At 43.1% G+C, this 23514-nt stretch overlaps 2 protein-coding genes and 2 long non-coding RNA genes across 8 annotated transcripts; 2 read left to right on the top strand and 2 right to left on the bottom strand.

The window, feature by feature from the left end:
- Positions 1–540: 540 nt before the first annotated feature.
- LRP2BP (LRP2 binding protein) lies at positions 541–16962 on the bottom strand. 3 transcript variants are annotated; one of them, XM_081875922.1, is made up of 9 exons: positions 16726–16962; positions 13698–13830; positions 11991–12103; positions 10830–10937; positions 8280–8422; positions 6984–7089; positions 4018–4241; positions 1151–1316; positions 541–971 (listed from the first exon to the last, which is right to left on the bottom strand). In XM_081875922.1, the coding sequence occupies exons 2-9, from the start codon at positions 13804–13806 to the stop codon at positions 906–908; spliced, it is 1035 nt and encodes a 344-aa protein (XP_081732048.1). In that variant the 5' UTR covers positions 13807–13830; positions 16726–16962; the 3' UTR covers positions 541–905. The 3 variants fall into 3 exon arrangements, with proteins under 3 accessions (XP_081732048.1, XP_081732047.1, XP_081732049.1); XM_081875921.1 differs by having other exon boundaries at positions 16674–16960; XM_081875923.1 differs by lacking the exon at positions 16726–16962 and adding an exon at positions 15848–16036.
- On the top strand, positions 1250–8110 carry LOC309349701. The gene is made up of 4 exons (XR_014160107.1): positions 1250–1338; positions 2544–2611; positions 3899–3981; positions 7878–8110. It is a non-coding gene; the product is annotated as an uncharacterized lncRNA (long non-coding RNA).
- A 92-nt stretch (positions 16963–17054) lies between the features above and the next one.
- On the top strand, positions 17055–23493 carry ANKRD37 (ankyrin repeat domain 37; the record flags this gene model as incomplete). 3 transcript variants are annotated; one of them, XM_081876028.1, is made up of 5 exons in its annotated part: positions 19562–20184; positions 20419–20571; positions 21046–21137; positions 21814–22040; positions 23304–23493. In XM_081876028.1, the coding sequence occupies exons 1-5, from the start codon at positions 20158–20160 to the stop codon at positions 23306–23308; spliced, it is 504 nt and encodes a 167-aa protein (XP_081732154.1). In that variant the 5' UTR covers positions 19562–20157. The 3 variants fall into 3 exon arrangements, with proteins under 3 accessions (XP_081732153.1, XP_081732154.1, XP_081732152.1); XM_081876027.1 differs by lacking the exons at positions 19562–20184; positions 23304–23493 and adding an exon at positions 17055–17229 and having other exon boundaries at positions 21814–22063; XM_081876026.1 differs by lacking the exon at positions 23304–23493 and having other exon boundaries at positions 21814–22063.
- LOC309349688 lies at positions 22083–23304 on the bottom strand. Its single transcript, XR_014160083.1, has 2 exons — positions 22775–23304; positions 22083–22741 (listed from the first exon to the last, which is right to left on the bottom strand). It is a non-coding gene; the product is annotated as an uncharacterized lncRNA (long non-coding RNA).
- Positions 23494–23514: the final 21 nt, after the last annotated feature.

Here is a 23514-nt window from a genome sequence, read left to right as displayed (position 1 = left end):
GAAAAATGCCGCAGTACAGCCACTTTGCTTTTACATGAGTGGGTGCGTCAGTCCGTTGCCAGCTCAAAACATAGCCACTACTGCCTTGAAAAAATGCCCAATAGCTTTGTGAGTAGTAAGGGACTTTTACAGTACAATTTCAAATGCACACAATGTGTCACAGTGTGTCAGTAATCAACTCCACATGCCTGAGCTCACAGTTTACTTTGATTCTGCAATACACCAACCTACACAGGGCAGAGGGTTTAGTGCTCACCAGTTTCATGCAGCTGCCCAAGAGGCATGTCTTGACAAACAGACTGTGACTAAATTGTAAAGCTTCAGCATCTGCAGGGTGTGCTACTGTTCAGCAATACTAGAAAGGTCTGATATGGGACTTTTCAACAAAGTTTTATATGTAAAGGATGGTTCAGTTGTTTAATTCCAGTATTCTTTTGCTGAAACTGATGACTGAAATAAGAAAAATTATCTAAGAATCGAGGGGTATTTAATAAGCTGGCCTTGAAAACTTTTAAGTATTTGTAGGCAATGAAAGATGCATTTAATGATGCACTTTTTATTAAGTAAACTAGGGTTGGACAGCCTTCCTATTGCTGTTGGATTCCATCAGCCCCAGTCAGCATGGCGAATTCTCAGAAATGGTGAGAGACAGTCCTGCACCCCACCTTGATACCAGGTAACAGAGCTACAGTTCTGAACTTAATGCACGTTTACCAAAAGTTGATGGTTTCGTAACACAAAGTAACTCACACAATGCTTTTCTTTTAGATGAAGATAATCAGAACATTATGTGCCTAAAATGCTTGAAGTAATAACCATGATTTATCAAAAGCTGAACGACAACTGACATTTGCCGTTATAAAGACAAACTGCCGGAACTTGCTCAGATTCATCAAAATGATGCTCTAAATTCTCCCATGATTAGCCAGTAGCTCAAGTTCAGAAGCTAGATCGGGGTCCAGCCTGCATGCCTATAAACACAAAGATGAATTAGAGTAACCATAATTGCAAATGAACTTTATACCTTCATTGTATTATATAAAACTTACACTACAAAGCTACAAGGACACACTTAAAAAAAAAAAAAGTATTTCAAATGAAAATCCAAATAATGTCGCCTCAAAGAGCTAACAGAGTTAAAGCAACTTACCTTAGAATAATAATTTTTAGCTGCTACTAAATCTTGTTGTGTTCCTAGACCAAACTGGAGACATCTAGCCAAGTAGAAGGAAGCCATAGCAAGCCCTCTCTTTATATAAAAAGGAATGCAGTCTGTTGCCTTTGCTAACTTTTCAACGTCATCATTTTCTGCAGTCCTGTTTGGATTCACAATACAAGGTAAAAGTTTAGTTATTCTCAGAACACTTGGGGGCCGCCATTACGACTTTGCCAACTGTTCTTCCTCCACATCTGATCAAACCTCTCACTTTATACCTCACCCCACCCCCTTGCTATCCCTCCGCAGCAGTCACAGCTAGCACAAAGCACCTCTCTACTCACACCTTCTGCTAACCCCTTTTAAAGCAATGGGGAGGTGCTTTAAAGAGCACTTTTCTGGAATGCTGACACAGCTGGAGGGAGGTACTTCAGAGTGCCTTGCTAAACAGCTCTCTGATGCGCCTCCCCCCTCCATTAAATAAATTTGTCAGGGCTGCCTGCCACTGCACTGCTTGTTTGCTCACCTGCCTGTCGTTTGCCCTGTTTACTTGTTTTTATTTTTATTTATTAAATACTGGAGTTGGTGTGGCGGCCTACCAGCAGCCACGCAAACTTCAGCATGACAATGTCCTTGCATGTTGATGTTTAAGGGAAGAAGCAGGAATAACTTGTATAATTGGTGCATTTTTGTGCTAAAATCCTCGTGCCCCTTCTCCACTTTCTGCAAATGAACCAAGAGACAAGCAAAGGGTTGTTAAAGCCATATTCCTTGTGAAACAGCAACAGAGACAGGCTTGTGTCATAGTCCCCGCCCCCACTCATCTTGTCTTCTCATTCTCATTTGCCTGAACATGAAAAGCATGTTGATAGGGCTTTTGTTTCAGGAAAAAATGGAGGGGACGTTAAATACTAAGAGCCTTTTGCTCTTGGTCAAAACAGCATTAGAACGAGAAGGGTCTGCAAAAGCTGTCATTGCTGCTGCTGTCAAAAGGAGGTGGGAGATTAGAGGTTTGTTGTGATCTCATAGCAAAGCAAGCTAATCATTATAAATTGGGAGAATTAAGGGCCCGACTAGATATTATTATTATTATACATTTATCTATACCCCACCTTTTTCCCTGATGGGACTCAAGTCAACTTACAGACATGATGGTGTTCAAATTGTTTGGCTGTGTGTTAAACAAATAACTGACATGGGAAGGTGGTGATCCAGACTGAGAGCATGCTGGGGGTTGGGAGGAAATAGGGCTTTCCCCCTACTATGGTACCAGTCCTAATTGGGGGCTTCCTCCCTGCTCTCCCTTCCCAGAACACCAGCATGTTCTCTCTTCTCAGGGTCCCTCCCTTCTCATTGTACTCAAACATCTCCCTCTTCCATTCTTCAGCTGTGTCCTCTGTGAGAGAAAAAGGACGCAGAGCCCACAAATGGACATGGCAGTGAAGGCAAAACCAGGTGCAGAGAAGGGCTGCGGAAAGGAATAGAGAAGTGGCTTCAGAAATGGGGTTGTGGTGGTGAAAACCAAGCTTAGTAGTTGCATGGGTGGGAAGGGGCAACCACTTTGGAGTAAATGTGGAGGAATGGCGAGCAGAGCAAGTAGGGACACATCCCCTACTGGGTTAAACAAAAAATGAAATCAACTGTACAAGGCCAGGCAATGTGAATAATGTAATGTTGAGTTTGGCCCAAAGATTTCACAGTAGTATAGTGACTTGTTGTAATGATCTCAGGCAGGCAAGCAAGCTCCAATAAGAATTAAGGAGTCTTTGGCAGTTTTACGGTATGTTTATTTACAGTTAACACCCAGAGAGCAGCTCCGAGCCTGCTGCTCTTAGCTACAAGTTGGTCACTCTTTTGCAGCACAAAGGATGCCAAAGTCCAGCCCTTCGTCTCTTATACTTCCCTTTCAGCTCTTCTGGTTCGGGGACAAGGAGGGTGGACTCCTCCCCCCCCCCTCAAAAGAAGAGTCTTCTAAATGCTGCCTCCCTCCTGGTTGCATAGCAATTCCCTCAATGTCATCTACTCCTCCCCTCTCTCTGCCTGCAAGCCTTCTGAGTCTGCTGTTCTATCTGAGTCTGGGAACTCTTGATGAAGGGGGGCCGAACTAACCCACTCCTGCTCTGTCTGTGACTGCATTCCCTCGTCTTCAGAGTCAGACTCTTCCTAGAAATGTCAGATATAGGCTGCAAACCCATGTACACTTTCCTAGATGTAAGCCCCACTGAACATACTGAGCCTTGCTTCTGAGTGAGCATGCTTAGACAGGCACCATTAGGCAAAAGGTTAGCTGTATCATTCTTGTCACAAACCAGGTAGGAAGCAGTGGAATGGTAGCTATTTCCCAAAGTTCTAGGACATCATTTAGCAAAATCATTAAGGCAAAAATGAGAGTGCTGAATCATTTCTCCATTCTCAAATGACATCCAAGTGCTTTAAAACTGAAGCTGGATGTATTGCTGAAAAAAACCCTTGAGCTAGAAGAAGATTACTTTAGCACTTGAACATGCGATCTGGAAAGTAAAATAATTCTTTATTGAATAGTGACATGAAGAAAATTGTCCTACCACCATGCCTCACCAGATATGAACTAGATAATTATGCCTTTCCTGGGTAAACTCATGTGTTCCTCCCACTTAAATTCTAGTATCCTGAATTTAGTGGATATTAAGGGCAAAACATAAAACTGATTGTCCATCTTCTCCCCCCCCCCCCCCCCCCGTCTTTCCCTTTTGCTGCAGAAAGCAAGGAGAGTCAAGCAGAGAGGAAATTTAGTTGCAACAAGCAGAATTTTTTTTTTTTAAGATCAGCAACACAAAAATTAAAAGGTACCATATTTCTATGTATCTGATGAATTAATTTACCTTTTGGCAAAGTCAGCTGCTTTTGTAAAAAATTTCCTTTTGTAGTAATATTCCACCAAGTGACCTTTAGCATAGACGTTCCCACGATCTGAGGCTGCAGTCAGGCACTCCAGAGCAGCTTTTAAATTTGGACGTACACCGTGCCCATAAAAATACATAAGACCAAGGATGCCCTGTGATTCAAGGCTCCCATTCCCACAAGCTTCTGAATGCCAAAAGAAGGCCTGTAGGAGAAAGAATGGGGTTTTGAAACATATATAGTGGCAACATGGTTGAATGTGTACTGTACAAAATACACTTACGAGCAGCCTCACTGGCTAGGCAGAGATGTAGACTTGTAATCACCAAAACATAACGGCCATTAAATTACATGTCATTGGCACTTTAGCCAACTGATTTGAGGGCTCTTTAAAAGTAAAGGTAAAGGACGCCTGACCGTTAAGTCCAGTCGCAAACGACTAGGGTTGTGGCGCTCATCTCGCTTTACTGGTCGAGGGAGCTGACGTTTGTCCGCAGACAGTTTTTTCGTGTCATGTGGCCAGCATGACTAAGCTGCTTCTGGCGAAACCAGAGCAGCGCATGGAAACGCCGTTTACCTTCCCACCGGAGCGGTACCTATTTATCTACTTGCACTTTAATGTGCTTTCGAACTGCTAGGTTGGCAGTATTACATAGACTAGGGGGTACCAATGTGGTTCCCACAGGGGCTTTTGCTGACGCCTACGGGGTCCCCTGCCCTGGCTGAAATCAGGCTTGAAAGAAACATTCTGTTGCAGCCCATAGAACAGGTTGTGGTGTGGCCTTGGTTGCGGAGTTTATATGTGGTGCCCGTCACAGTTTCTCCTGCTTGTTCACGGTCCCAAAAATGTTGGCAATTCCCAATTTAGGCATATGCATAAATGGCAGTGAAAATGGTAGTGAACACGCCAGCACTTCTGGCGTAGGGTATGGGCAGCTACCAACTGCAGTATAGACTCTTGGGGCTTGTCCACCACATTTCTGCTTGCCCTGTGCTTGATAGGCATTGGTACAACAAGTTCTTTGCCCTGCTGCTTTCCCTAGGAAAACTTGCTGTTGAATCAGAACAAATGTTGATCCGCAGAAAACCCAATTGACGTTTTGTTCTGATTCAGCGGTAAACAGCAAGTTTTCCTGGGGGAAAGCAGTGGGACAAGTGGAAGTGTGTTTGAGCACTTAATCTTAGTACACAGTCTTTTAAAAAGAGCAAGCCAATGTTTCTATTTACAGCCTGCCAGATGTTTTGCTTAGTTATAAATGCAGAACTTCTCTGATATTTAATGCCTTCTTATTTTTTGAAATGTTGAGCTCATGGCATTAAGAAAAGACTGGTTGTTAAATTACCCCAGGATGTTCAAGCCTTCCTTCAAATGACTAATGCTGTTATCATGAGATTCAAGTCTGATGTGCCAACCCACGCAGCTCATTAGTGTTTCATTACGCAAACCTGGCCACAAATGTCAAAGCGTCAAAAGTGAATTTTGCTTTTGCCAACGTACAACTTCATTCTTTTTCTTTGTAGTGCTGCTATCATCTTCGTTTTATTTCTACACTGCCCTTCATCTGCCGATTGCAGGGTAGTATACAACAGTACATTAAACTATTCTCATAATTGCTGTGGCTCAGTTTCTGGGGCAGGGGGGAATGATTTGAGTTTATATTGGTGCAAGTTGGATCCTTCTTTCTCCTAGGTATTTGAAAGCTAAGGCAAAAATGGCTTAAATGGGGGAAGTGTGTTTTGCTTGAAAACTCAGGGAAGCAAATGGCTTGAGGGGTAAACCACACATTTCACTTCTTGCACTGGCAACGATCCTAAGTGAGATGGGTATCCGGTACCCTAAATTCAGATAAGGTGAAAGGCTAGTGTGCCTCTTAGTTTATTCTGAAAGGTAGTAAAAGCTAGCTCTTCTAAATGGTTTAATATACCAAGCATGTTTGAGGGGAGACCCTATTCACATAGAGAAAAAATAATAGGTATTTTTTTCCTCAATCAAGGGAGAAGGATTTGCCTGTATAACCAGGCTTCTACATGCACTGCCAATGTGCAGCTGGATACTCATAAGTTCTCATAAGTGTCAGAAGGGCTGGATCATCTTTTGATGCAAATGGGGATGTAGCTTCACAAAGAGCCACTAGCTCATGGGTAGGCAAACTAAGGCCCGGGGGCCGAATCCGGCCCAATCATCTTCTAAATCCGGCCCACAGATAGTCCGGGAATCAGCATTTTTTTAAATGAGTAGAATGTGTCCTTTATTTAAAATGAATCTGTGGGTTATTTGTGGGGCCTGCCTGGTGTTTTTACATGAGTAGAATGTGTGCTTTTATTTAAAATGCATCTCTTAGTTATTTGTGGGGCATAAGTATTTGTTCATCCCCCCCAAAATATATATATATATATATATAGACCGCACAAGGTCTGAGGGACAGTGGACTGGTTCCCTGCTGAAAAGTTTGCTGACTCCTGAAATAGCTCTTACACATACCTACAGTGGTGCCCCGCAAGACGAATGCCTCACAAGACGAAAAACCCGCTAGACGAAAGGGTTTTCCGTTTTTCGATGCGCTTCGCAAGACGAATTTCCCTATGGGAAAACGTCTTGCGAGTCTTGCTAATAGGGTTGCTTCGCAAGACGAAAAAACCGCTAGATGAAGAGACTCGCAGAACGGATTATTTTCGTCTTGCGAGGCACCACTGTAGTTGTCTACAGCTACAAGCGGATTAGGGGCAGTGCTGCTGTAAAACTTTCTTCCCCTGGCAAAAAGTGCTGCATGTTAAAAGGCACCAGGTACTTAAGAAACACCTTAAATTGCTTGGCAACCTTTCATTGCAAACCAGTATTTTGTACTACTCACTTGATTCTTGCCACATCTAAATCACAACAGCCTCATTTAACTGGACAGCACACCTGAATCAAGCTTTGTGATGTAAGCCAAAGCAGGACACATACCTTTTTCAGATCCTTTCGATGCTTTGCTGAATACAGCATCCCAAGGGCTGTTTGAGCCTTTACACTTGCTTTTGGGTTCCCGTGGTCTGCAGCAATAAACCATAAACTGGAAGACATAGAAAAACATGAGTGGCATGGTTGGCCTGTTCCTCTTAAAACAGGCATAGGTAACCTGTGGCTCACTGACTGATTTTATATGGGGGTGGGCAGAAGAATAAAGGGAAAGGGAGAAGCAATGGACAGAGCTACACTGGTAAAGAAAAAGCGATTTATGTGCGTTGCATGTGCAATATGGGATGCGGGTGGCGCTGTGGGTTAAACCACAGCCTAGGGCTTGCTGAGCAGAAGGCCGGCAGTTTGAATCCCCACAACGGGGTGAGCTCCCGTTGTTTGGTCCCTGCTCCTGCAACCTAGCAGTTCGAAAGCACATCAAAGTGCAAGTAGATAAATAGGTACCGCTCCGGCGGGAAGGTAAATGGCGTTTACGGGTACAGTTCTGGTTCGCCAGAAGCGGCTTAGTCATGCTGGCCACATGACCCGGAAGCTGTATGCCGGCCACATGACCTGGAAGCTGTACGCAGGCTCCCTCGGCCAATAAAGCAAGATGAGCGGCGCAACCCCAGAGTAGTCCACGGCTGGACCTAATGGTCAGGGGTCCCTTTACCTTTATGTGCAATATAACATTGTGTCACCAGATGGCGATGTGGAGTCCCGTTTTTCTCTACCTGTTTTCCCTGTTTAAATTTACAATGCTTTAAACTGAAATGCTTCTTTGATGTGTCTAGATCCAGCCCAAGACAGATGAAGCAATGGAAGGTGGAGAGTTAAAAAGCCCTCTGTAAATTATCACTCAGACCTCTGGCAAAATTAATCCGTTGTTCCATCTCCTGGCAGCCAAACCCATTATGTGGAGGTGATGGAGAAGGGAATGAAATGTATTTTAAAAAGTGATAGCATGCACGGACAAAGTGGCTCTGTCCCTGCCCACCAATGACACCTGACAGATTACTCCTAAGTGAATACTGGCTTTGACAAGTGAAAAACAACAACAAAGGTTCCCCACTCCTGCTTTAGGGCTGTTCTATATTGCAGTGTCCAGATGCAATTAAAATGAAGTGGAAAAATGGCAGACTGAGCCCCTCGTCTCCGTGCTGAGAAAATGCACATTTCCTACCAGTAAAATAGCTATGTGGTGTGACGAGGCAAAAACTGATGTGTGTGCATGAAAGAGGCATTATCGCATGTAACCTTTCTCAAAAGTGCATCGACATAGCACAGGTGTCTCGTGAAGGTTACCGTTCAGCATCTTTCTCTGAAATCTCAATTCCACATCCTTCATAGCAAGCTCTTCCAAGGTTGTAGGCAGCGGCAAACTTCAAATGCCTTGCTTTAGGGGAACCAGAGTTGATAATCTTCTCCATATATTCAATTCCCTTTTGCTGTAGGTGACAAAAACAGCAAAAATACACAGCATAACAAAACTACCAAACACAGCATATGAAATCCATATTGGCAAACTTAACAAAAACATTAACATTCCACTAAATGTAGCAGTTACCAAGGGGGTAACTGTTTGTTACCAGGGGGAAGGTTTGTGGGAAGAAAGATTTGTGTATCAGGAAACCTAGCCAGATGGGTGGAGTAGAAACAATAAATTATTATTATTACTATTATTTATTATTAGCATAGGACTATTAGGATCAAGGCAAAGTTTTGGGAAATGATGCTTCTGCCATTCTAAGGAGGCAGAAATGTATTGCAGTTGGGGAGGCTTCTCTGGCAAGCTTGAGCCACAATCATTGTGTGGCTCGCAGCAGCTAGTCAGATTGGCTGGAAACAGGGTTGTCTACATGGATGGAATCTTGGGTTACACGTATTTCATTGGATCCACAAGTAAGGTATGTGATACACATGGATGTTTGCCTGAGTGATCGTATCTATCTCCAAGTATAGCCATCAACATGCTAGGACCTGACCGGAGATTGGTTTTACTGCCTGTTTGATTTCAGATGGTTTTATGGCTTATGTTTTTAACATATGCATGATTAAATACTGTGCTCTACTGGTTTGCTGGGCACTGCTCTGGAAGACCCTTGCAGTATAGAAACAGTAATTTCTTTTTAGGTGGTGAATGCCTGTGTTAAGGCAGGCGTACTCCTGAGACTCTCTTCTGTGGCATCAAATCAGAGAGTAGTGGTTTGCTGATTGTCGTCATCCTTTCCCGCAAGCAGTTGCGTGAAAACCCTCTTGGTCTTACTTTCACCTTCTATGGGAACCCAGAAACACATCTGGAAAATCCTGCCTCTCTATAGCTGCCAACAGACTTGGAGAACAGCCCAGTTCCCCAGGATGTGCTAGAGCATGCTCTGTAGTGATCTTTCTTTTTTCTTCTTTTTTTTTTTTACAAGTACCAATCTGAGAAAAATAGAAAGGGTTTGGTAAATTGTAGCCAGATGCATAGTGTGCCTGATTTCCTCACAATTTTATCTGCTTCTTTCATTTGGTTTCACGTGCAGTATTTCCTTTGGAAATTACAATGACCCCCACCCCACCCCACAATGTAACAAATATATTGCCCTCTAGTGACATTAGGAAATATTTCATATGATTAAGATGGACTGGCAATCAGAAACTTAATACAGTAATTGGCTTTTAAAACTTAATTTAACTGGGCAGCATATAAATTTCTTCATTTTCATCTTTTTTAAAAAAACCTTGTATCAGAATTCACATATGCATACATTCTAGCTCTAGCATGAATGCAGCACTCAGGGACAGAACTACAGTCGTACCTTGGTTCTCGAACGCCTTGGTACTCGTATGTTTTGGCTCCTGAACGCCTGAAACCCGGAAGTAAGTGTTCCATTTTGCGAACATTTTTCAGAAGCCGAATGTCCAACGCAGCTTCCACCTGACTGCAGGAAGCTCCTGCAGCCAATCAGAAGCCGCACCTTGGTTTTTGAACGGACTCCCGGAACGGATTAAGTTCGAGAACCAAGGTACCACTGTAGTATCATTGCATACTACCCAGCATCTCTGTAGGCCACCTGGTACATGTTCTCCAGGCTGCTCACAAAAAGTCTAAAACAATTATTTGCTGCATAAAATTATTTTTACCAGTAGAGTGGGGGAAAAGATAAAACCAAAACAGCAGCACAAATGTACAGCAAATTACAGATCTGACTTTGAGAGCCTGATTTTTAAAAAAGGCTTGTACAGATTAAAAAAATTTTTTTTTTTGCTTAGCACCCAAAAGATCATAATAAAAGCACCAAGAAAGTCTCTCTGCGAAAATGTTGGACTCTGCCTACCATATTTAGGGCACATTCCTATGATTCTCAGTAGGGCCTCTCAGAGGCCATAGAATATTTTAGACCATCTTTTCCATGGATAGACCTCCTTTTCATTCTCAGGCCTTTGGCGAAACAATCTATGGCCTTTTAAATTGTGGGGCTGGGTTATTGCTTTTGTTTGTTACTATGGTATGCATTTTTGTGTTTTTTATATTGTAAGTTGTCTTCTGATCCTCAGATGAAGGATGGTATAGAAATTTAATAAATAAAAAGCACAGCGCTCTCAGAATTGGGTGTTTGGGGGGGGCAAGATCCCCCCAATAAACTATGATTGCACAACCTGACTTTATCAGTGACTGAATTTGCCAACTGAAAAGGCTAACAGTCTAGAAGCATCCTCTGCTTTCTGGCTCCACAGATTTGCTCTGCCCAATGATGTTATGCTTCAGACATTTGCTTATTAATCTGCATCTTTGAAATACATGCTGTTAAGTAAAAAAAGTTGTTACCTAATGAATAACCAAAGGGGGGGACCAATCTGGTTGCAACTTACAGGATCTGGTGGGGTCCCCAGTCCATCATAGTACATTACGCCTAGTTGATACATGGACTGAAAATCTGTGTTTTGTTCAAACTGCTGCAGTGCCTCTTCATACCATCCCTGTGCAAGAAACAACGAGAGATCAAATACTCAGGATTAAATCTAGCTACTGAAGCCTTTGGGATACAATTGTGCCATTTTAACGTAAAATATTGTAAAGAAAATATAAAATCCAACCCAGAAACTGCAACTAGACATCCTGGAATATGGAAATTATGCGAACTATTTAATAAAACATGTTGAAATGCCTGGATCCAAGCCATGAGAGATGTGTGTCACTTTCAGCAGAGAACCTTGGAATAAGAACTAGCTGTTTTTGTTCTCCTGTTAAACTGGCCAGGTTCTCTGCCTGCTCCCCGAAACAGAAATGCAAAGACTACAGAAGAGAGGTTCTTGGGAAGAAACCACTGGAAAGAACAAGTCACATGAACCCAAAACTTTGTGTGTGCTTTTGTGATGGGCTGTGTACAGAGAGCAGTTTCCTTCACTGAGGTCACTGGACAAGTCTGAGCTGATATCGGGGTTCCCACTGAGCCACAAAGGATCACTGGAGAAATGGGTGGAGTCTTAAATGGATTTCATTTTCTTCATATGTATCTAGCCATTGGACATCACAAAGCATGAATGTTAGCAAACTACAGATCTGCATAAAAATGACATAAGTTTACATAAAACTGACCCATACCCAAATAAAACTACATACAACAACATAAAATTCTGAATCTCTCTGGCAAATCACTGGATTGCCCCTTAAATTGTTAGGCCCAATTTTAGCACATATTGAAATCAGTAAAATAAAAATAAAGATGTAAAGCCTGAATAGAATAATATAAGTCCTGAACAATATAAAAGCATGAATAAACTTGAAATTCTGCATCTTCCTGGCAGGACAGGAAGATTCCCCTTAAATTTCCCCTTAAAATTTCTCCCTTTACAGCAGATAGAAAATGAGCCAGTTTGAGCATATTACACCAATCTGACCTGGTAAATGGTTGTGAATTTTCCTAACATATTGGCATCTGAATTCTTAATCCCACATTTCAACACTGATACTTGTTCAACACAATTTCAAACTTCCTCTTGTATGTATATGGTGTGTGCGCAAAGTCCCACCTCTTCAAAATACATCTGCCCTTTGAGAAAAGAGGCCAAAGGATCTCCATTTTTAATCCGCTTTTCCAGTAACAATTCAGCCCTTGAAAGCAGATACTCGTGACTGTAAATCTCTGTTTAAAAAGCAAAAAACAAAAATAGTATTTGATCCTGAAACTTTAAAACAATATTCATTGCATTATCATCACCTATTAGATGACGTAGTTCTTGTTTTGCTACACTACAAGCTGCATTAAACAGTCTTCGGACTTTTGATATTGTCTGCATGCATCCTGCAAAATACAACTTGGGACTTGCAGCCAAAGTAAGTGGCCCCAATCCAAAGATCACCGTACACAACAATTTCTGCCTGCGTGTACCAGCTATACAGATGGCACAGTCAATTTTTAAGTGCCTGATTAATCTGGGGAGAAGGAGAGCCAAAATTCAGCCCCCTTACCTTCAACAGCCATATCCACAGGAATATCAAAGCTGACCACACCATCTGCCAGGAAATATGCTTGCAGAACAAACCCAGCATTCACTGTGTGTGTATTCTTTTTATTTAAAAAAATCTACAACACTCCTTGGCACCTGAGGGGCCCAATCCTCAAAGCAGGCCCATGCACACATTGCACAGATTGCCCTCTTTGTGTCAATGTGCCTGAATGATTTCAAAATGTTCCTGGAAAATAAATCTGACCTTGAAGCAAAATTAAGATCAAGGAACAAAGCTCCTTGTTAACCGGAGGTTCTTTTCTTCCCTGTGTTTAGGAAGGTGGTAGCAGATCCCACAAGCCAGAGGAAAACAATCTTTTCAGAGCTAAGGGCTGCAATACTGGTGGCGATAGGTGGGACCAAAGCAAGAAGTGGGTGGGTGTGGGACACTCCCTCTCATCCATGCCCCCCCCCACATATCCATTCACACAAACACACAAGCACCATCTCTTCCCTCCATTCATCCTCACCCTGGCTGTGGGCTAGAGGCTGCAACAAAAAAGGATGTGTGTGGCTATATACATTGCTTATACACCACAACAGATGAAGTAAAGAAGCAGCACCTCTCTACTAAAGAATATGCTTTCATTCAGCTCAGAAGCTGCAGTGCGCAGGAGTGTTACTTCACAGCAGAGATGGGAATCTGTGTTCTCCAGATGTTGTGAGACTCCAACTCTCATCAGCCCCAGTCAACTACTGTGAACAGATTTTTTTTTAAATGATACCATCCATGGGATATGGAATGAAAAATCGAACAGCCTAGGCACCAGAGTCTTCATTATACCGTGGATGCTCGGGTTGCGAACGTGATCCGTGTGGGAGGCACGTTCGCAACCTGCAGCGCCGCATCTGCGCACGCACGGGTTGCAATTTGGCGCTTCTGCGCAAAGTGTGATCGTCGAAACCCGGAAATAACCCGTTCTGGTACTTCCGGGTTTCGGCGGGTCCATAACCCAAAAAACCGCAACCCGAAGTGTCTATAACCCAAGGGATGACTGTACACCTTTAGGTGCTAGGTGAAAAAATGTTCCTCTTCAACCAGGACTTTGGTTGACTAACATCCTAGGTCCTTTTAAATGAGTTTGTGGGAGGTTGGGGTGTGTGTTACTGGTTTGTTTTGTTCTTGTTCTTATTATGTATTCAGTGTTTTTGTAGTGTATTTGTATGCTGTAAATCACCCTGAGATCTACAGATTAAGGGCAGTATACAAATTTAATGAATAATAATTACCTGGGTCAGGTTTGAACTCTCCTGATTCAGAAATCTGGAGCTTTGAGATGGTTTGGAGAATGGTCTCGCTTCTACTTTCTTGAGGCAGAGGCTCACTGGTCAGCTCCATTTCTTTCTTTCAAACACTTTCTTTCTGGAATAAATGAATAAATTAGGAGTAAATGCCCAGGCTTGGGAGATTGTGAGGACCACAGAATAATTACTACTTGCGCCTCATTCAGCCATCAAAAATAAGAGATTCAAAAGCTACAATCTAATCCTCTAAGGTTCTTTTCTTAAGAGGAACATCTCATGCTGATTTTTAATACTACCCACATTTACCTTTATGGGAACGCACAGTGCCAGAAACTTTCAAAGGCCTCTTATTATGAAGGGCACCTTCTACACTTTGCCTGATATTGGCCAGGCTCCAAACAGTTGAGAGGCTTGATTTGAATCAGGAGGCAAAAAAAAGAGAGATGCCTGATGTCTACACATACCACTAATCCAACATTTGAAAACAAGCAGATATGCTGTTGGCTACATACATACACATTTCCAGGCAATTGAAAACTTTTACTAACAAGGGCTCAAAATAGGATAAGAGAAAGCAAACTTGGGGGGGGGGGGGTGTCATCTTGTATACTTTTTTAAAAAAGTTTGCTCTGCCCTGCCTTGGGCTCTGCAGAACAGCACAAACATTCTCTCTTTTTAATAATATTTTTATTGCTTTTCCATTTTTAATGTTATTATAACATCATATCTCCCTTTATAAATTTTTAGCTCTACCGAGTCATCGACTTCCTCCGTTCTGTCATCTGGTTTTTATAAAACACATCCTAAATCCAGAACAGCACAAACATTCTCAGTGACAGGGCCCGGCACAAAATCTTATGAGGTTCCATAGTTTTGCTTTCCTCCATTGTGTTATGGTAGCAACAAATCCTTTGGCAAGTCTTCCCTGCAACATAATGACATTTATTTTGTATGTTTTTAACCTGCGCTTTCCCCAAGAAGCTCAAGGCAGCACACTCCTTGCACTCAACTCTCATTGGGGGTTCCTAGAAGCTGTCAGCATGCAACAGTGGCCACACAATGGCTCTCAAACCCTTGCTGAGCCTCCCCTGCATGTGAAGATAGGCTCTGACAGATTGAGAGGACAAGACCGATACTGGGCCCAACGGTCAACAAGGTGGTTTCTGCACATGCTGTAGAGAGGGAAGTGATGGGCAGATGGGACTAGTCAACCTGGGAATCTAGAATAAGGCAAACTCTAATCCTGAACCGCCAGTGGCGTAGCGTGGGGGGTGCAGGGGGGGCCGGCCGCACCGGGCGCAACATCTGGGGGTTAGGGGTAGGGTTAGGGGGCGCAAATCCACGGGTTAGGGGGCGCAAATTACTTGCCTTGCCCCTGGTGCTGACAACCCACGCTACGCCACTGTGAATCGCCACTGCCCTGTGGGATATCTTTGGGAGAAGAAAAGGCTCAGGAGTAAACCCTACACAAATCGAGTGTGGAGTCTCTAAGACTGTCGGATAGAATCTTGTACACCTCCTTCTGGCAACTCCTGCAGCCAACCTGGTGCCACAAATGCATTGCACAGCCTTTGTTTGGACCACATCAGCAAGGCCGAGAGTGGGGGGGTCTTATCATCTGGACATCCCAGGTAAAGGTAAAGGACCCCTGAATGGTTAAGTCCAGTCAGAGGTGACCATGGGGTTGCAGTGCTCATTGCTTTCAGGGAGCCAGAGTTTGTCTGTAGACAGCTTTCCGGGTCATGTGGCCAGCATGACTAAACCGCTTCTGGCGCAACAGATCACCGCGGAGGAAAACAGAGCTCACGGAAACACCATTTACCTTCCCGCCGCAGATACTTATGTATCTAGCGTGCTTTCGAACTGCTAGGTTGGCAGGAGCTGGGACAGAGCAATGGGAGCTCACACTGTCATGGGGATTCAAACTGCTGACCTTCTGATCGGCAAGCCCAAGAGGCTCAGTGGTTTAGACCACAGTGCCACCCACATCCCAGGAACTCCATACACACTGTCCAGACTTGCGCCCTGGGGGGCGTCACTTCAGTCCTAACGCAGCCGTTTGACTTCACCCCCGGAGGCGCACTCCATTGTCTCTCGAGACAGACAAAGGCCAACAAGAAGCGCCTAAAACTTACTCCAATATCAATCTGTGCCAACAGTCTGTTGCCAGGATCCTAGCAAAGAGTCCTGCTAAGGTCAAGAGGACTTTCCTGACCCTATTACTGTGGAAATAAATGCCTTGTTCACAGACCTAAAGGGATTAACCTCTAAATCTGGAGAGACGTTTTGTTTACAAAGGGAGATTCTCACACATGTAGGACATGAAGAAGAAAAAAACCTAGGCGCACTGGTGACTTATCCTGTCTTTTAGAAGGTCCCCGATCCTGAGTGAACTTCCTCATCACTATATGGACCCTCTCAGCTTATTATGATGGTGGTCAGTGATGTGATGATGACGACGATTCTGTGACCATGGCTGCCTCTCACCCCTCCTTCGGAAATCTGGAAAGTGGGAGGGCGAGGGTGTCCCTTTCTTTCCCCACGTCTCGTCGGAGGAATTGCCCCCAACAGCTGAGCGAATGAGGGAAAGGCGGGTGTGTCTTAATTCGAACCGGAGCTTCTAGGGCTCAGAACACTTTCCGTGCCAGGGGATGGTGCTCGGGTGGTCGCCGAGACTGCGGTGTGCCCTCTGACCATGCGCAGAGTGCACTAGCGCCACCAAAATTAACCCGTGCAGCTGTGATTTAGCCGCGGGGTCTGATGCGTGTGTGACTTCAAGTGGCGCTCGAAACCCAGTACTTAAAAATATACCACTGTAACATTTGCGAGGGGGCAAAACCAGGCGCTTTGTTGTGTGCGTGGGGGCGGGAGAGAGAAAGAGGGAGGGAGGGAGGGAGAGAAGTGCATGGAAAGGGAAAATGAACGCGCCCGATTCGCTTTCCCCCCGCGCGCGCGACTCACTGAATTGACCACCGGTTCCCATGGCGAACTGCGCGCGCACTCACTCACTCACACTCTCTCTCCCGCTTCTCAGCGCCCGCCTCCTGCCAGCTTCGCGTTGCTTGGCAACGCCGCCTTTGAGCCTCCCAGAAAGACCCGCCCTCTCCCAGTGCCCCGCCTCTTCGAGTGCTGCGGCGGGCGCGAGCGCTTGGCGGGGAGCGGAGAGTGGGAAGGAGGCGCTGAGGGAGCGGGAATCCTTTGTTCGCTCTGCTGAGGGCGGGGCAAAGGAGGGGCGGGCGCGCGCGCGCGGTCGGGTCACAGACAGCCCCGCCCCGCTTCTCCTCCTCCTGGTAAGGAGGAGGGATGACCGGGTAATGTGCGCGCACTCCAGAAGCTTCCTGCGACGAGGGAGCATTTCGTTGTCTCCTCAGCTGCAAAACAGGGCAGTCCGTCACAATAAACAAACAAATAAATAAATACATAATTACAACATTGCAACCTAGCCAAAATCAAGAGGGACTTCTGGGAAAGTGATGATAAAAAGAAGAGTGCCTCTGAGCATATGCAAGCATGTGAGGCAGGAAGCTACTGGAATAATCTGGCTTGTAATAGCTAATTCCAATTGATATTTATGCCTTATGGTTTGCTCACAGTACCAGCTCTCCTGAAGCATTTCGCTGCATGGCTTTGACTGCGGGAGTTTTGTTATTACCGAAGTAATTTTATTCTGTTGTGTTGCTGTGCTTGTGGCTAATGCTAATTTACCCCAAATTGCATCTCCGGAGGGAGGTGCACAAATTTGATGTTTTAATTCTGTCCTTCCTGTCTAGGTGGGACACTGCAGTGACTCCGTGCAAGATGGTCAATTTGAGAGGAAATGCAGCGGTATGCAAACTGCATCCTTCCATGTCTGTGACTGTTAAGACTGCTAGTTTAAAATTACAACTACAGTGTTTTACAGGAAAGCGCTACCTACTCATAAAAGGTAGAGAGTGTCAGGTGCTGGGAAACCTGAGTTACAGATATGTGCTAAAATATTTAGGACTCACTGCTGGTGGCTCAGCGGCAGTGACAAAGTGTAAATTGTTCTCTCTCACATTTCTAGCAGTTCTGTAAATTGGCAGCGGGGAGATGCACACATCTTTCCCTTTACACAAGACCCAGACAAGAGAAGAAGCAAGATTCAAAGCTTTCTTCTTGCTTCATTATGTAGCATCTTAACGATTGTGTTGAAAAATCAGGATTGAAGCCAGACTGAATTAGCTCTTGATTCTGTTTCATCAAGAAGCCGTCAAACTAAGATGCTGCATGTGTGCATGGGACAGGAAATATTTCTGAGGACAAACAACTTTAGTGAATGTATTTGCTAGGTTTAGAATTAGTTTTTATCATAGGCCAGATAAACTTTTATAAATTTAAAAAACTAAGTCCTGTGGGTAGTCTACATGAATCTATTCTCTTAACTTAATGTGTTGAATATACTACAGTGGTCCCTGCAGGAGATTGGCATACACACCCATAATAAAATGTGAGGGATTGTGATGTAAGAATAATCTCCGTTTACTGTTTTAGTTGCTAATTGTTAGATATTTCTTTGCTTAACTCCCTTATCTGATTAAACTCTTTATGCCTTCTATTGCCTTTAAGTCAGTACAGTGTGCTAGATGGTTTCCATTTAGATGATTTGTGGTTCTAGATGTTTCCAGTTCTATTGTTTACTTGTATGGAGATATATAATAACATACTTTAGCCAAGTCCGGCATAAGAAACACAAAGGGTAGCAAGAGCAACTATTATCCCAAACTAATGAGTTGGCTTGCGTGGATGAAAGATCCTATGCTTGGCAACCATTGACTGTCTCTGGGGGTCAGGAACCCTTACTAATTCAGAATGAACTTATGTATGCATTTCCCCCACATGGGACACAAATAGCAACTTGAGGAAGCAGTAATTTAAAACCAGGAAAATGATGGGGGTGAAGAAAACCCCAGCTTCTCAGCCGACTGAGTTCCTGTTTACTGATCTTAGCCACATCTGTGGTTTGGTTCTTAGCCATTAACCAGTTTGCAGCCTTAGGCAAGCCACTATTTCTTTGTTTCCTACATGTACTATGAAAATAACAGCACTCAACTATGTCACTGGGCTGTTGTAAGGATTACTAGAGATAACATATATGAAGCAATTAGTTTTTAATCATTATTTTCCTGGAACATGGACAAATATCAATCCAAATTATTTTCTTGCTCATTACTTCCACCTAGATCCTCTCAAATATTTAAGACACCAGTGCTGAAGTAGTGAACCATTTTAGTATCTGCTGCATATGGAATTATTTGGTTCAAGTGTTTTCATGACCAATCACATTGTGAGACTTCTTGCTTCACCTATTATAGAAACAGGCTGCAGTTTAAAGGCATTTAAATATAGAGCCTGTGGCTGATCATAGAACTTAAGATTCCCATTAGGCTGCCCAGCATAGCTTTATCCTTGGCTAACTGGTTCTAGCAGGTATAACTCCCAGCTTTCAAACCATTGAACTGATTACCACGAGGTCCTGAGCCCAATTCAGTATTAATCTTTAACTTTTGATGCTGCAATCCGAAACACACTTGCTAATAAATGCTAAGCCCCACTGAACACTCTTTAAAGAAACATGCCTATAACATTGAGCTATGAAGGCTGAAATGATCTGGGTCCAGGATATCTGAAGAAGCACTCCCCCATAGGCTTTCTCATACCTTAAATAAGAGAGGAGCTGCTATGGATGCCCCTTCATTCTGAGCTTTTGTGAGCAGTGACCCAGCCAGCCAGACTTCTTTGTGATAGCATCCACTCTTTTGAAGCACCTTGCTAAGAGAGGCTCAGCTGGCTACCTCCTTCCCTATATCCAGGTAAGCGATTATGGTGTTGCTTATTAATTTTTTTAGTGCCTTTATGGGTAGTTGACTGTTTTAATGCTTTGCATCATTATCTTTTCTGGTTTCTGGCCTTATTTATTTGCTTAAGTATCTCAAATGCATTTTGTCCAAGACCCACTTCAGAAGGAAATGTCAATGCTTATTACAGAGGGATTGTTTTGCTGCCTGCCTTCTTCTCTGGAGGATGCTGCAAGGGGAGGGGGGCAGACTGCGGGTGGCTGAGTGTGTGGGTGTGTGATACGTGTCCAGCTGTACTGTGCTCCATGGCTGCCCCACCTGCCATAAGTCTTTCCTGTTCCCTCCCATCTCATAAGCATAGCAAACACAGGATGCTTGGGGAAAGCAACAGCAGGAGCCAATCAGGACACAGCAAGGCGGGTCGAGTGGCATGTGCTCTTGTTTGTGTACGTGCAAAAGACAGCTCCTGGCAGAGAGGGCGGGATTTCAGCCAGAGTGTGTCTCTGTTCTTTAGCTGGCACTGCTAGTCTTGGGTTAGATTCACTGGATAGAGTAAAGCTGTGCTGGAAGTCAACCAATCCAACCACAACTTTTGCCACAAGTGTACTGGAGGAAGGCAAGAAGAAATAATGTTACTGTTGGATTGCAACACAGAGGTAATGCTTGGAAGCCTTTCTTTTTAATGTCTTGTGTTTTTAGATTTCTAGATGTTAACCTTGCAGGTTAAACTCACAGACTTTTAAGATCAATGAGAAGTCACACTTCTACTATGCAGCAAATGCTTCATCATTTTCATCATAATTTATTGGGAACCTTGGTTTTTGCTACTGAGGGGGCGGTAAATCACATCTAGGAACAATAAATGTTTCAAAAATTTATCTGACTTGTAGGCTGATGGGCAGAGCCACCTTCTGGAAGCTGGGACTGAAGTGAATTTAGCTGCTGATGGATTTTGTCAGTCCCCAGCTCATCTGGCTGCTTGTGGAGGACATGCTTTCTTCCTACTTTGGCAACAGCAGACAGGAGCCAATCTGAACCAACAGGTATAAATTATGTTTTCTATTTTTCAGGAAGGCAGTCCGGTTCCAACAGACCCCATCCTCTTAAACAATAGCTGTCCATTCTAGTGTAACACTTAACACTACGAACAAGGTTGATGCAAAGCTAGATATGCTAGAATAGTTTTGATAGTACTCCGGTTTAGCATATACTAGGTGCCATTGTAGAGCAAAATGTAAAAAATCCCTATTTGGGGAGAGAGTAAAATTGGTTACAATGCACATATTTTCCCAGTGGGGCCCAATCCAGAGAACTGTGGGCTGTATGTCTAATTCTGTTGCAGGAGTTGGTCTTGGTTTGTGAATTGTGCCCTTAAAGATAAGAATTTTTGGATTGGAGATTGTGGCAATTTTAAGTAGTACAGCACTACGCTAGAGATCCCCACCACTTTTATAGTAACTGATTGCAACCATTATGTATGGCTGTGCTTACAAAAGGAAACCTCTCTATTTATTCAGGACTGGATTGGGGAAGCTCCAATTCACAAGGCAGCTAAAGTTGGGAGTTTGGAGTGTCTCACTTTGCTGGTTGCCAGTCATGCTGACATTGAGTAAGTGTACAAATTCAATTACTAATCACATAATGTATCCAAACAAAGCTATGGTGTTTATATTGAGGAAATGTGAATGGAGATTTGAATATGAATCCTAAAGTTAGCAACAACAACAAAAATAGCTATTACTGATCTCTTTAGTTTTGGGAAACAATGCAAGGGGAGGGGAATTATTACAGTGGAGTTATTTTGATTAAATAAAATATGCTGTACAAGTTCGAATTGCAGTTTAATTTACGAATAATCACTTGCACACAACTTTTACAATGGCCTTTGAGGCAAGTTTGGTAAAGGATGGAAATTTAGGTCCCAATATACTTTAGTTAGATATACTTAAGTTTTACTTAAAATTAGCTATGCCTAAATTGTCATGTTGATTTCAACATAACAATCATGACGCTTAGTTAGATCAGAGCCATGTTGCTCTATCTTACACATTTAGCCAGAAGTAGGTCCTATTGGATTCAATGTAATTTACTCCCCCAAAACAATGCAAAGGATTCCCAACTAAACTCATTGAGACCCACTTTTGGGTATTTAGAGAATTGCACTCTTAAAAGTGTTTTTAAAATTCATAATAGTTCACTTAACACTTGTTATTTCACTTTACTTTATCAATAATAATAATCATTCAGTCAAATGTATTGATTTTGTTTTAATTCTCTTTTCTTAGCTTGTGCAATAAGAATGGTGAAACAGCAGAAGACCTTGCATGGGCTTTTGGATTTTTGGACTGTGCACAGTTTCTCAGGAAAATGAAACACATTCAAAACAGGAAAGCAATAACACAGCTTAGTTACTCTCTGCACGATGACAGCTTGCTTAAAGACACAGAGGCAAGACAGAAACGAGCATATGAAAGCAAGAGATCCATAAGCAAGAAGAGGAGGAGATCAAATGGTATGGCATTTAGCTTTCACTAGACAACAGATAAAAGGCAGCTTCTTCAAAGCACAATGTTTTATCTGACACAACTTCTATCTGATAAAAGATGTATCAAACAGGCACAGTGAAAATGGACATATTCATTTGTATAGTAGGCTAGCTTACACACCCACACCCCTCTAACCTGGCAAGCAAGAAACCAGAGTTCAAGCGCATGTTCCAGCCATGCAAAAACACTCAGGTGGAGGGTGGAGTTGAGATGAAGCACAGCTGGTGTGATGTGTGGCCTGGAGAGAGCCCCCAGGACCAGACGGGAAGGCCTGGAAAGCCACATTTGACCCCTGAGCCCAAGGTTTCTCACCCCTGCCCTAGGACACTTCAATCACTGTAGTGCAAGTACAAAATATATTTCAGATACTGTTAGTTATGCAACCTAATCCTGAACAGAAGTACTCAGAAGTAAGCCCACTTGATTTTAGTGGAAATTCCTAGTAAGAGTGTTTAGTATTACTGTCCCAGTCTAGGAACCCTATCCGTCCTCCTTAAACAGCACCCATTTAATATTACCTGCTCCAATGTGAGGAATACAGATTGCACACTTATATAACATTATATACCAAGTGTCATTTCCTCACCACACAGCAATATGCACTTAGAATTAAGGAGAAGGGCTCCTTCCAGGACAGGTAACAGGTATTTCACGTATCTGCCTAGGCCTTCTCAAAAGGTAAAGGTACCCCTGCCCATACCTTCTCAACTCTCTTTTAAAGGCTACCGCAGCCTCTCTTGACATTTTGAGAACACAGCCCCAAACAATTTTTTAAAATGTGTACAGTTCATAGCCATATTATTGTGTTCTTATGCTGCTACTGTATACCTGGTCATCTCCACTCATTTTAATTGGATGATTTGTTCTGTGTGTTCAAACGTTGCTTTTGTTTTATTTTGTTAAAGTTCTAAAGGGATTTTTTTTTGTTTAAAAACTCTCTATGGTCATTATGCTGACTGCTTATATAAGTTGGAAAAATGACATAAAATGTTCTAAACAGAAAAGAAAGCTGTAACAACCTTGCCATGGTGAATCTGTATGCAAGGGGTGGGGGGAGAGCATCTAAGCTGCCAAAGGGAGTGGGAGTAAGCAACTACCTCCCACAAAACTGATTTCTAAAACTGAGATATGCCAAGCTGAAACCGAGTGCTATGTATAGGTTAGCAAATGCTTAATTCAGATGCACGATTTATATATGAAATACAAATATTCTCTTTGCATTTAAATAGAATAAAGATGAAGTCTTCGATGTCACGTGAAAGCCAATTACTGCAAGAAGACGTGTGAACACCAGGAACTTTACAAAGAAATAAGTCTGCATCTCAAAACCAAACATTTTGAACAGTGCCTTCTAAGAAGGAGAATGGGTTGCTTCTTGAAGAAGATTTAAAAAAATATTAATTCCTGTATTCACACAATAATAAACTGTGCCCTCTTTTT

Source organism: Podarcis erhardii (genome assembly GCF_964252035.2).
Source record: "Podarcis erhardii genome assembly, chromosome: 9".
Lineage (NCBI taxonomy): Eukaryota > Metazoa > Chordata > Lepidosauria > Squamata > Lacertidae > Podarcis > Podarcis erhardii.
The sequence above is the reverse complement of the archived record's forward strand: the minus strand, read 5'-3'. Positions and strand labels throughout refer to the sequence as shown.